Source organism: Alligator sinensis, unplaced genomic scaffold (assembly GCF_000455745.1).
Source record: "Alligator sinensis unplaced genomic scaffold, ASM45574v1 scaffold391_1, whole genome shotgun sequence".
NCBI classification, from domain to species: Eukaryota; Metazoa; Chordata; order Crocodylia; family Alligatoridae; genus Alligator; species Alligator sinensis.
In genome coordinates this window covers 848,133-861,920 of record NW_005841889.1, presented here as the reverse complement: position 1 = coordinate 861,920, position 13,788 = coordinate 848,133, and the positions used below count along the sequence as shown (strand labels likewise).

The following is a 13,788-nucleotide window of genomic DNA, read 5'->3' as shown; positions in this document are numbered from 1 at the left end:
AGCAGCTCTCGCAGCTCCCTCCAGGTAAGTCTATGGGTGGGGAGGGGCCCGGGCAATGTGGTGGAGGGGTGGGAGCACACAGGCAATGCTGGGGGGAGGGGCACATGCCCCCTGATTTTTGCGCCCACAGTGTGGCATGGGTCTGCAGCTGGACCAGACCAGCTCCAGGCAGGAGCCACCTCTGCAGCCCAGTGGGTAGGATGTGGCATGGAAGGGAGCACTGTATCACCATGGCTGCCAAAGTGAGGTTCCCCCTGCCTGCCCAGCAGCAACAGGGGCCAAAACTCCACACTGCTGCTGTGCCTCTGCTTGGCGGCCATGGCATTGCAGCACTCCCTCCCATTCTGGCTCCCACCCATGGGACCGTGGAGGTGGCTCCTGCCCAGAGCTGGTCTGGCCCAGCTGCAGCCCTGCACTCCGCTATGGGCACAGAAATCTGGGGGGCACGTGTCCCCCGATGCATTGCCTATGTTCTCTGCACCCCCACCACCACATAGCTTGTACCACCCCTAAACCCCAGATGCATCGCCCCGGCCTACACTCTCCCTTCCCCACACACCCACCCTTTTCCTCATACACTGTGGGGGCGGAGTCCTCAGGGAAGGAGGCAGTAGGTTGGGAGTCAGGGGCACCAGCATGGCTGGGGATGCTGTCAGTCAGGAGTGAGTGGCACTGGCAGGCCCAGGGAGCTGTGGGTTGGGAGTAAGGGGCAATGTCATGGGCAGGGACAGGGCACCAGTATATCAGGGCTGTTCAGCACCACAAAGCGGGGGGGGGGGGGGGGCCAGCCACAGCTAAGCAAAGGGGGCACGAGGAGCTCTAATTTTCCATGATTAAAAAAAACTAAAATCAAACATCAAAACATATAGGTAGTTCAAATGTATTGTATTATAATGATTGAGGCACTGGTAGACCTCCAAATGGCTTTAAAATTGTAAATACATCAATAAAACATTGTGTTCAACTGATACCTATATATAGATATCTATATATCTATAGATCTATATATCTATATATACAATGGTGTTTCATTTTAATCACAGAAAAATGTGGAATTTGGGAGGTTTTAAATCAGAAAATTTGTAGTTTCCAAACAGGGAAAACCAGGATCCCTGGCTATCAATGAATTACCTACTCCCTGCAATGCGTACTAGCCTCCTAATGAAGCATATTTACTTGTGCAGCATAAGACATTTTGCAATACTTGACTATGATATTACATTTTAATTAAATTCTTTAGAAATGTTTAGAGAAGGTGTTAAGCTGTGAAATTCATAAATCTTGTTTCCTTTAAATTAAGGCCTAGCTTTCTACTGTTTTTTGTTTGTTTTTTTGCCAGGGGCGGGGTGGGGGCAGTGTTTTGGTTTGGTTTGGTTTGGTTTGGTTTGGTTTTTTTGCAATTCAAACTTCTTAAAATTCAAGTGTCTTCTTTCTTCTACCTCGGTGCAGACAAGTGCTATGAGGTTACAGGCACAATCAGGATGGATTTTCACTTTTTGAAGTGCAATTTTGATATTTTGGGTACTGATAGTTCTTATCATTGGTGATATGTTTAATTGTTGCAGGATCTGACCTAACATACACCCCAGATTTGTCTTGGCAAAAAAAATCAGTCATGGTGAGCAGACTGTCTGAAATAGGAAATATCAAATGAACTGTATAGTCTACATTATATGTTAAGGCCTCTTCACTTAATTATTAATTTTCAAATGAATTTCCTGCTGCTGAAAGATGCTAAATTAACAGCCTAGATGAATGGAGTCTTCTAATCATCAGCAGGTCAGATACAGAGTGGGGAGCAGCCATGATGTATCACTATACCAGTAGGCCTCATGCCTAACTTGCATACTCTCCATGTCTTCCCCTAATGATATTGCCAATAATAGGAGCCTTATTCTGAGTGTTTGAATTTACCAGGTGCCTATTGTGACTTGTACTTGGTAAATTTCCATGGCTTTACGGTAGGCTGTCTGCTCAGTATTTTACCCTTCTGGCCATTACTGCTCATAACTGAATTTGGGCCTGATTTAAAATTTACATCTCTGTAAATTTTACTACCAGTTTCGTACAGTGTATTAAGGTACGTGGCAATACCTTTACCCAGCTAAAAAAGGCCCCAGACATGTGCACCATGTAAAAGAGTCCTTGTTCTGTATGCTAGAAATACATGGTGAGTTGTAGGTTTTATAAATGTTATGTTTTGCAGCATCTTGGCAGTTAGAAATAGTTGAGCTATTTTAGCCCTTCTCCTAAGACACAGCCCAAGACATGTGATGACAAGTTATTTTTGTCAAGGGCTATCATTTATTTTTTTTTATATCTATATAAATGAACTTGCTGGTGGTGAAAGGCAGTGTACTCATGGCCACGAACACTAAATAATCTATTTGTCAATGGAAAAGGTATAAGCTGGATAGCATCAGTGCAGGCTTCTTTATTACTGTCCAGGCTGTTATCTACAGCTTCCACCTCTAGGCTAGTTTTCTCTCCATTCTCATTCAGTTCTGGCCCTATGGCTGAGAACGCCAGCAACAATGCCAGCTGGGGCTGAAGATGTAAATCTCTGTCCATTACGACTGAAGTGAGACTCATCAGCTCATTTCCCATAGACTGCTGGCTAGCCCTCCAATGGTACCTACTCAATCATTACCTGTCTGGGTACAATTTCTATTCCCAAAACAGAGGTTAAATTCTACAACTCAGTACCAGCCCTCAGACTCATCTTGGCTGCCCCATAATCAAATATTTACCATATTGATTTATGGTGCTTCTCCTGTCAGATAACTGCAAAATAATAGTTTCTTCAATACCACTGAGATGAATGTTTACTCTTGGAATTCTGTATATGAAGCAAATGCAATGATCATGGGATCACAATTAGGTGATATTAAAAGATAAATAAAACATATGTGCACAGGGTAAACCCCATAAGCTAATGCTACCCAAAGTCAGCATTTTTTGTTTGCTACATTTGAGAAGACATTAGTGGGACGGGGTTATTCTCACTGACAATTATCCAGCTACCTTTCTTTCATCTATTTCCTCCTTTCTTGTAGAATTCAGGCTTATGTAAGTTACAAGACAGAATATTATGTTACAAGATAGAATGTTATATAAATGACATTGATGTTCAACATATCTTGAATTGATGACAGAATATTTCATTTTTATTCTTTTGCATATCTTTTAACTAGTGTAATTGAGAATGCTAATATTTTGCATTACAAAGTAGAAGGTGAAGTATATCCTGAACATCTAGATGAAAATTAGCTTTTGCATCTGTTAATGTAATCTGGGCTGCTTGTGATTTTTAGGTCAGTTCCTTTGCATTGGATTTTTGGTCTACTGCAAGCACATTGCAATGTGCAAGACTTGTGTTAGCAGTATCAGGAAATTGACTATAACAGCGTTTCATAAAAATACGTTCATCCCCCCAAATGTATATATAACAGAAGTGCACATTTAGTTGTTGAAAATTGGTTTTCCATTAGATAAAGTTTCTTACATATATTACATATCTGGCTTACATCTGATTTTGAAAGCAGCTGTTTTATAGACTTCAGTGATGATCAGCAGGTATGGAAATGTGAGTGGTTAACAGTGTGGTGATGCCATAAAGGCTCAGGCATGTTATCTCTAGCAAGGAAAAACCTATTGAAGTGAAGTGCTGTAGTATGCTATATCAGGGTTGGGTTTGGCATAAGTAGATGGGCTTAAATTTAGATCAGAGAGAAAGCAGGCAATTATCATGTCCTTTAGCTATAATCAGCAGAACAGGATACAGGTAGCCACAAGCAGTTATTTAAAAGAGTTACACAATCACTTCAAAAAGGGTAATAATCTGAAAGTCTTTCTTTTTGAAACATTTAGTTAAATCTGTTAACTGTTTAGTTAACAGTTAGTTAAATCTGTCTAAATGAGAAATGTGAAAAAGCACATTTTAGAGCATCTTAAACTGACATTATCATTAAACCAATACTATACACAAAATTATTGTAGCATCTGAAGTCACTATTTTTACTATAATATTTTTGCAAATGATAGCATTACGTGACTTTTTATTTTCTTTAACATATTTTTAAGAGTAAAGGCAACCCACTTCATTCATGAATGCTATAGAAGCCATTTGTATTGAACTGTAATATCTGTTTACAATGAAAAAGAATTCAATTCCTGAATTGTTTCAACATGTTGCAGGGTTTAAATTTCAACCTGCTTACAGTCCTAATAGTATGACCATTGAAGTTAAAATACTCATTGATTCCCACTGGTGAAGAATAATTCAATGGTTTAATACAATGGTTCCACAGTAATAACCTTGCTAACGTAATCTGCAAATCCTTTCTTGTTGTTTGAATTTACTTTAAAAACACTTCAGTCAGATTTTCATGAGCACTGAAGATGGCCTCATGAAAAAGGAGCAAAATGTTGAATGTATGCTGTCTGGTAGGATTCAATGGGCATTGTTGAATAACTCCTCATTACTGCCTTCACAAAGTGAATTTGTGCCTGGCCTTTATTAGGAAAGCTGTGTGTGTCATGTATCTCTTCTTCAGATTAAGTCATTTTTTTTCCCCACCTGGATATGTTATCTGTGTTCTAAAGGAGATTGGCAAAGCCTTTTTTCTTGAACCAGAATCTTCAATCCAGCAACACCTTTAGATTTATTTAGAAAAGGCTAGAAATGCATTGGGGTTAGTAGAGGGTCAACCCAGCAATAACTTGTGCTGTGCTATGCTCTACTTTGATTTTAGGCTTTATTTTCTGATTCTCTTTCTCTTCAATAAAGATAAAGAACCCTTGTTGTCTTTCAGAGAAGTAAAATTGTGGTTCATTATGTAGTAAGGTTTAATTTTTCCCTACTGTTTATAATGCTTACCTTCTTGTCTGCTGTCTATGCAGAATAACAAAATCCTCAAAGATCAGATTTCCAACAAGGTGGTTTGCAATATTAGGTTTCATTTCTATTTTTAAAAATCACTTTGTAATAGTTTCAATCTGTATTCCTGTTTTATTTGCTTTTCACTTTGAGATATTTTACAGAAAGAAAGAAATTTTCAGTAAATACATTCTTAATGCTTAAGTGTTAATACTGAAAAAGAAAAAACAATAAAGATTAATTGAAGTCTAAATTGCAATTTTAACAGATGTCCTAAGTCATAGATAGTAATGCTATTTGATTCAATCCACTGTGCAGTATAAAGCAGTCCATAGATTATCCAAGTTAATAAGACAGGTGAATTTGAGAATATATTATACGATTTCACTTTTTAAATACATATTTAGCAAAAAATTATGATCAAACGCACCATGCAATTGATGAAAACTAAATTGAACACTATTTCACTTGCTAGTCAGAGACAGTGGGGTGGGGAAACATAGGGACAAACTCCTTTGGCTTTTTGCATCAAAGAAATTAAAAACTGTAAACGGCCTTTCTCTGTTGCTTAACACCTGCTGACACCAATGGGAGTTCCAGGTGTGAAGAACAGTGCCTGGACTGGGAAGGCTGAGAAAGTGTAAAGAATATACCACATTGACTGGATTGGGATCATGGTTAGAAAAAAAACCTGGTGTATTTCTGCATGCCACAAGGGCAGCACAACTTACACCATGTACTGCTCTGTTTGTCTTGGCAGATCTGTGTGTGTGGATCTGGCTGTGGGCGTGATTCTGCCAAATATGATCAGTGTGCAACCTACACCTATGTTTAGGTCTCTAGTTATGCGTTTGTCTACCATGTGCCTCTTTCTGCCAATCCACAGGGCAGTGACTTACTAGCCATTTTTTTACTGGACATAAATTGGAGTTAATAAAATAAGAATTTTATAGCACCTGCAAAATGTTCCAGGATCCAAAGCACTTAGTCACTGGGTACATGAGACAAACAGAAGTAGTGTGTAAGTAATATGTAATACTTGAATGATTTCTCAGAAGCTTTCAGTGACAATTTCAATCACAAATTAGATCAGCCAAATTAAAGAGTGACAAATCAGTACAGATTACATTTTGCAGTTAGGTTGCACACTTCATGGGCTGCAAAGCAGAATGCCTCTTGGTGATATGTCAGAAGCTAGCTCTTGTGCTCTGATAGGCCACTATGGCATTCCTTCATGACCTAACCAGAGAATAATATGCTTGTTTACTTCACTTAGAGGCAAGACATACCTTAGAAATATGTTAGAAAATAGACTCCATCTCACACTTTTATAAGTTATTCACATCCAATTATATTCTCTCAGGCTCTGATGATGAAATAGTTAAATGGATATATTTAATTTCTATCAGTAACCTTTTGTTTGAATGCTTTACTGAATGAAGATTCTAATCATTATTACATCAGTCACAGATGGTAAAAGCCATCTATGTGAATGGGCATAACCAATTCATTGTTCTTATGGAGAGACAGTCCTAAAGAGATTATCACAATTCCACATAATGTTGAATGCTTGATTTTCTGTTTTATGATTTTCTGAATTATGTCACAGATGTGTAAAATCACAAATAGGCACAGAGCTCCCTATTGACTATGGCTCTGAGGAGGCTCCTCTGAGTTGTCTATTACAAAAATTATTACGCATATTGAATATTTTGTGTCTGTGAAAAGGACAGTTATATTTCTTCTAGCTGGAATATTTCAATAGCTAATAGCCTGGAGCTTCAACCTTCCACTTCTTGGGAATCCATATCCATTTGGATGGGATAATCTGTGCGTGGATTTGCTAGACGTGCATCCTTGTCCCCTTGTATTTTGGGGAGTAATGTTGGTGCAAGTATTCCCTCAAATTCATAAGTTGGTTCATTCTCTGGAACAAAATTTTCAGAGTTCAGTCTAGAATCAATACATAGTTGTTCAAGCATTTTGTTGAATGTATATTTCCCCTTCTCCTCATGTGGTTTACCCCATCATCTGTTATGCTGTGTGTGTTTCCACCTCCACCCTGCTTTTTCTCTGTTCCCAACTATACTGTCATTTTGTTCCCACAGCCTGAAACAATCTTTACAACATTTTACAGTTTTTCTTGCCTTTCTTCTTCTTTGTCTGGAATGCATTTTAATGACCCTTTATTTCCCCCCCCACTTTTTTTTTTAATTCCCCACCCCTTTAATTTTAATTTTGCTGACTACTTTGTGAGCAGATTGTTGTATTTCACAATTTTATTCTGGTATGTTTTCTTCTTTTAGTCAAGCAGTTTTCTGTTCTTCTCTGTAGAATTACACTTTATGACTACCAGGCCATGTGTAGAACAAACAGAGACAGTAGCGACAGTGCCCATAGCTTACTGGACGTAAGTATAGTTTACATTATGAGCACCCTTCCATGAAATCACCAAGAAATTTTTTGCAGATATATATATTTATTTATCATAAGCCCATCCTTTTAACTTGGAACTCTTATGACCTTTGCATTTATTATGCTCTCCCACTGCATAAGAAAAATGGTTCTGTATAAACAAACATAATGTGTTAAGTATTTACAGTTTTACAGTAGCTTTTCTCACTAGGACCATGAATGCTCAGGATTTGTCAGCATGGTCTATGTCCCATTAGGGAAATCTTGTTCAAAACTTCATAGATTAGCTATAAATATTTGCTTTAGGCACAGATCTGGAATTAAAGAACTTCTATAATTAAAAAAAAAGAATTTGTGTTTGGGGGCTTTTAATTATAAGGGTTTGGCTATTATTAAAGCCTGCATCTTAATGGATTTATACTTCGTCAGTAAAGAACAAATTCCTCCTCTAACAGAGAATTTCAGTGACTGTTTAAACCTCAGACCTCTAACTAGTTTGGTCAGTACGAGTCAGTACGGCTCTGGGTGGGTACCTGCTCACTTCAGGATCACATCCTTAATTAATTGTTTTAAAGATTTTTTTAAAGTAAATTTCATAAAGTTTTAAGGCTGGCAGGAATTGTTAGATGCGACATAAATAGCTAAGTTATTTCTTTTATATCAAAACGGAACTTAACAATAACATTAAAATAATGTTAAAAATGCATATAAACACAGAAAAAAGTAATTTTAGGGTACATCTACATGTCGCCCTGCAGCAACATAGTGATGCACTACGGCGACATAGTGATCCCATGTGTCTACACGTGATCATTAGCTATCAGCTACATCACCATAACAGTGCACTCCCTGGGTATAGTGCACTGCTACAGTGATATAGCAGCAAAATTTAACCGTGAACCATGCACACGGTGGAGTAACCATCCATACTGTACTGTGCTTTAGTACTTCCAAGAGGAAGTACTAAAGCATGGTGCTGTAGCAATATTGCTGTATGGTGATGTGTAGACACAATCTTAAAGTTCAAGATATCAACAGTCCTAAAAAAAAAGTTATCAAATACCTTATTTTTTGTTTGCTTGTTTGTTTTGTTTTGGGTTTGTTTTTTTTAAATATACCTGAGTACAATTATACAAAGTAGCACTAACATTTCTGTGAGCATGGTGACTTAACTCTTTGAGTAAATATTTAAAAGTTTGACAGTAGCCAAAATAATCGTATGCATTCTAAACGTTGTCCTTTCTGTATTAAATGTTCTTACATACCTGCAGATATAGATTTATTATTCATACCAGTCTACTCCATTTGCCAGGAAAATCCCAAACCCACAAAAGTACTATATTCCCAGTTAAGTACAGTAAAATCCCTGTTATCTGGCACAAGTGTGGAGTGGGAGGTGCCAGGTATCTAAAAATGCCGGTTACTGAGGGGAGAGGGGAGAGGGAGGGGGAGCAAGTGGTGGGGGCAATGGCTTCATACAGAGCGACTGCAGTTCAGGGTGGTGGGTGGCGACAGCCACATGTGAGCTTCCCATCCCCCCATTGAAATAGGCTGTTGTATGACAATGAAGCTTTGTCAAAATCAGTGTATTTTATGGAAATGTAGACATTTTTGCTACAAAAAACATTGAAACAGATGGTTTCCATGTTCCTGTTTTTTAGTAAAATATTTTTTTTCACTTATAATGCTTGATTTTTTTTTACTTTCTCTATTAAAATATGAATTATATAACCTATTGAATCTAATCATTAATACACTATCATAATATTTATTTTTTTAGTATATCAATTTTTCAGAATGAATATTTCTATGGTTTTAAACCTATGTGTTTCAGGCATTTTCAACCGCGAATGAAAACAAATTTTGAAATGTCCTAAACAATAGAAATTCTCTTTTCTAACAAGCTGCTTCAGGGAGTCGTCATATCCTCCTTTAGTCATCACTTACTCTTATTTATCTCTCATTTTTTCCATTAGTCAGTCCTTCCTAGGTCAATATTTTGTCTCAGGTTATATGCATAGAATAGTACCATTAGCTGTGGGTTCGCTGGCCATCTGCCAAAACCCTTTCTCTTGGCTCTCGAAGGGTGCTGGAAAGTAACTGTTCTCATGCAAATTGCTTCTTAAGTGCCTCTTCTGTGAGAGGGCAAATGCTGCATAAAACAACCTCTATGTGATTAAGGTTGTTCTGTTCCACATAAGACAAAGGGAATGCAGGACAGCAGTCTCTTAAAACACCCACCTCATAATTCAGAGACAAATCAGTTGAAATCAATATTCCATTCTTAATATTTTTAGTTGTGACTAGCTGATGTTTTTGAGGAACAGACATCAGTAAAGTACTGGTGCTTAAAGCTAACTGTACCTTAAAGCAGCATTTCTTGGTTGCAACCCAAAAGTGGGTCACAAAAATATATGAAAGGGTCATGAACAAACTTTATAAATGGATCAACAAAATTTAAAAATGGTTTCTCCTTTAAAGGTGAAAAATGTGGGAAACTGGCTTTCCCCTTGCAGGCTGGCAGAGTTCTAGCCTACAAGGGGGTGCTTGGGTGCCCCCATGCCCCACACCATCCCCCACTCCTCCCCAAACACCTAAACCCTGCCCCACACAATGGGGAGCTGGGACCTGTGGGGGCAGCAGGTCAGGAGTGAGGGGCACTGGGTCAGGATTGACCATCAATGTTCACAAATGCATCCTGGTACAAAAAAGGTTGAGCACCACTGCCGTAAAGCATACAAATAGTTCTGTTAAATGTGACTGCTAAAATGCTGTGACTCACCTGCTAAAATACCATGCCAATCTGGGATTTTAAAAAGAAGAGGTTAGAGCATCTTGAAATATCTATCACAAAAAAAGAAAGAAAGAAAAGACTGAGTATCATATATTTCAATTCAAGATATTTGATTTGTTTTTGCTCAGACACTTCCAAAATGAAAAGTAAAATATTTAAAAACTGGGTTAGGTACTGCAAAACCATGATTTTGAAGCATGTGTTGAGTTTGTTGTATCCCAGAAGAATGCAGGGGGAGAGGGGTACTGGAGGATCTGATGCATATTTAAAAAAAAAAGCTTTATACTTCTTACTCCTGGGGCTCCAGGAAGCCACAAATTAGTTTCTCATTGATAAACTGAAAGTGTACAGTTTTCCTGTCCTATTTACAGTTTATAACAGTCAGGTGGTGAACAGAGATTTGCGCTGCAGTTAGGTACGTCTGTCAATTACAATTTGAAAAATCTTACATGATCTATCAGTATTACTCCCTCAGCATTAGCCTGGGAAATAGTAGCCCCTAGAGGTTAAATATTTAAGTATCATTTGCAGAACTTCCCTTTTTTTAACCTAAGTGATAACCCCTACATTGGATCACGTTTGTTCTACTTGAAAAGAACATTTCCCGACAGGGTAATTGAATGTTTTAAAATACTACCATTGAGATGCAGTATCTTACTTTATAATCTCTTAGATACAGCTCACTGCTTTCCTCTAGTTTTTTTGACATGATACCCATATGTCTGAAATAACATTATCTTCATATAAAGACTTCAGTTAAGGTACAAATGCTATCTGCTTTACCTTTTCATTAAATCAGTTGCTTCTCTTCAGCCTTATAATGCCTTCTTTGCTGCAGTAAAATGGATAATGACTGAACTTGTCTTGTAAGTACATTTTGTCAAAAATTTAAAGAATATTTGTATTTTTGTTCTCATTCTGATCTTTTGTTATTATAAATTCAGTAACATTTTTCTTTATTTTTAAATCACTGTTGTAATGTTAGAATCTGAGAAAATATTTAAAATATGAATACATAATTGCAACTTCTATTAAGTTATTCATGGTCATCGCTTATATCCTTATGCCTTTGCTTAGTCATCTAACAGCTTGGATATGCAAACCGAATTTATTATTGTGGTTACTGTTAAATTTTACGTGAATGTCTGGCTGTTCTTAATGCTGCTTGGGTGGGCTCTTGTCAATAGTACAACTGTCTTAGCCATCCGTTGTGTTATTTTGTGATTTTGTATTCTCTGTCTTGAACCCTTTAAAGCTTATGCTATATCAAATTATACCTCTTATGTGTTATTTAACTGTTGACTTTATCTAATCCCTGCATTGTTTTACATTAATACAAATGATGCATTAGTGAACATGGCTTTTGAGAGATATTAGACCTCTTTTCTAAGAAAGCACAGGGAAATATTAAATATAATCTCATATAATTAAAAACTGCATTTGGTGCTATTAAGATGTGTGTTTTACTGTTGTACTTTCAGACTGCAGTGTTGAAGCTATAAATGGAATTTCTTTTCAGAAACAGAAAGCAATCTTTTCTCATAACTATTTGGTTTTAATGTCAAATGTTATGAATGTCCATAAAAGACAGTTGCAAATAAGATTTAAGAAGTTGGTAACAGGATGGCAGTTACCACTATACAGAGTTGAACCTTAAATGTATTGTTATATCTATCTATCTATCTATCTATCTATGTAGATAGATAGATAGATAGATCTATCTATCTATATCTCTATATATAGAGATACAGATATCTATATATATTGGGGGGAAATTCATGTTAAAATTATGTTTTGTTGCTGATTGTAATGACATCAAAAGCTGCAAGATCTCCATTTGTAACCCTCTGGGTTTGCACATTTTGCAATCTCAAGACAAATTGTTGATGCTGGGTTCATGTTCATTACATTTACAAAAGAATCTGATTAATTTCAGTTGACTTTTAATAATAGAGCTACAGCATATTTTCACAGGAAAATACATTATACACATACAGATATTTAAAATTGGTTAGCCACTGGTTAAGCAAATTTGTGCTGTCACTACAAGTAAAATAATATTTTACTATTCAGGATCCTGGAAGAAGCATAAGAAAATATTTTATGTGTACTTCTGTGCCATGGCCAGGAAAGTTATAACCATATGGCTTTTTACTAGAGAATCAAAATATACTGTATAATGAAGAATAACTATAAATAATGGTCAGCTGTGAAATTTCTGTGGGCTACCATGCACTGGGAATTATATGAGCTTTTCATGTTAGAGCTTTTGATTATTAAATGGTACAGCTACAATATCTTCTTAGTGTTGATATCAGAATAACTTTTCATTATTAGACTAGAGAAATATAGCTAGATATATCTGTATCTGTGTGTGTGTGTGTAGTGAAAGATAATAACTCAGAAGTTAGGCTAGCAGCATGAACTTCAAGTTTTTTATTGTTTTTATTTGAAATAAGTTGAATGGTATCATGCTACTGACAATTTAGAATTTTGAAAATGCTCTGTGATGTAATAGGAGATATTTGATCATTTGTTTAGATTCCTGGTGGAATTTAATCTATGCAGTTGGTGGCATTCAGATCTAACAGCAAAAGGTAAGTGTAAATTATGCTGATGGCCCAAAGAAAATAATGTCTATATTTAACTGCACTTTATACATGCATTACTTTTAAAAGAATTTTACATACAAAACTGAGATGGCTCATACTCACTTTTTGCCTGTTGTTTCAATATTTTCAGTTATTAACAAAATAAGTTGTATATGTTTATATCGAAGTCAGTGTGTGTGTGTTCACGTGCATTTTTAGTACTGTAATAGGGATAGCACATTAATATAAAGCAAAATTAAAAATACATGGTAAAAATACATAATAGCAAAGGTGATTCAACAAAAGAAATGACTTCCACGGATGTTTGATAGAGAAAACAGATAAATATAGAATAAAAGGAATGATTCCAAATCTTTTATTTTTTCCCTACATCCCAGAATATCCTTTCTGACTGAAACATTACTGTCACACTTATTCTGTTTATAATGTATGTTTTATAGAGCTTGTAGAAGATTTTTCTATGAAAAATGTTGTTATGGCTAGAGCAGAATTTTTCACAGGAACATATCAATCTGAGCACAAGTTCATCTCAAAACAAGCAAAGAAAGCATTTTTAGGTGGTAAATTTAAATCTTTTGCTTTGAAATTACTGTTCACTTAATGTAATGAATGAATTTACTTGATGTAATGAATTCTAAGGTCATATACAATTTTAAAATTGAAATCAAAATGAAATGTTTTAATTTCATTTGAATGAAAACAATGTTTACATTTAATTTCATAGTTCTTTTTTTAAATTCAGTTCAGTTCAGAATGAAAATAAATTTCAAAATGGTAAAATTTCCCACAGGAGGGAAAGTTTGTGTTTCAACCAAATTAAACATCCTATCATACTTCATAATTAATTCAAAAGCAGTAGGGTGGGTTGCAACAATGGTGCTTTTGAATTGCTTATTAGAGTAGGAATCTTTTCAAATACTTGCTATTTTCCAATGTAACCATTTAAAGCTCAGTTCCTGTCAAAGGCCCAGATTTGTACACACCACAACTTTGGAACTGGGGCTGAAAAGGTGACTTTAAAATTCATGTCACCTTTGTGTAGCCTTCATCTTGCATTAGTTGCATGCCAGACCAATATCCTGGCAAAA

General features: G+C 36.4%; 1 protein-coding gene across 1 annotated transcript in view; it reads left to right on the top strand.

Annotated features, from left to right (window-relative positions):
• Positions 1 to 13,788, top strand: part of CACNA2D3 (calcium voltage-gated channel auxiliary subunit alpha2delta 3) — an 889,480-nt gene that overhangs the window by 844,228 nt on the left and 31,464 nt on the right. The window contains exons 31-33 of the mRNA XM_025197140.1: positions 7,214 to 7,289; positions 10,902 to 10,954; positions 12,630 to 12,685. Of these exons, the coding sequence (XP_025052925.1) occupies positions 7,214 to 7,289; positions 10,902 to 10,954; positions 12,630 to 12,685 (185 nt within the window). The remainder of the gene's footprint in view (positions 1 to 7,213; positions 7,290 to 10,901; positions 10,955 to 12,629; positions 12,686 to 13,788) is intronic.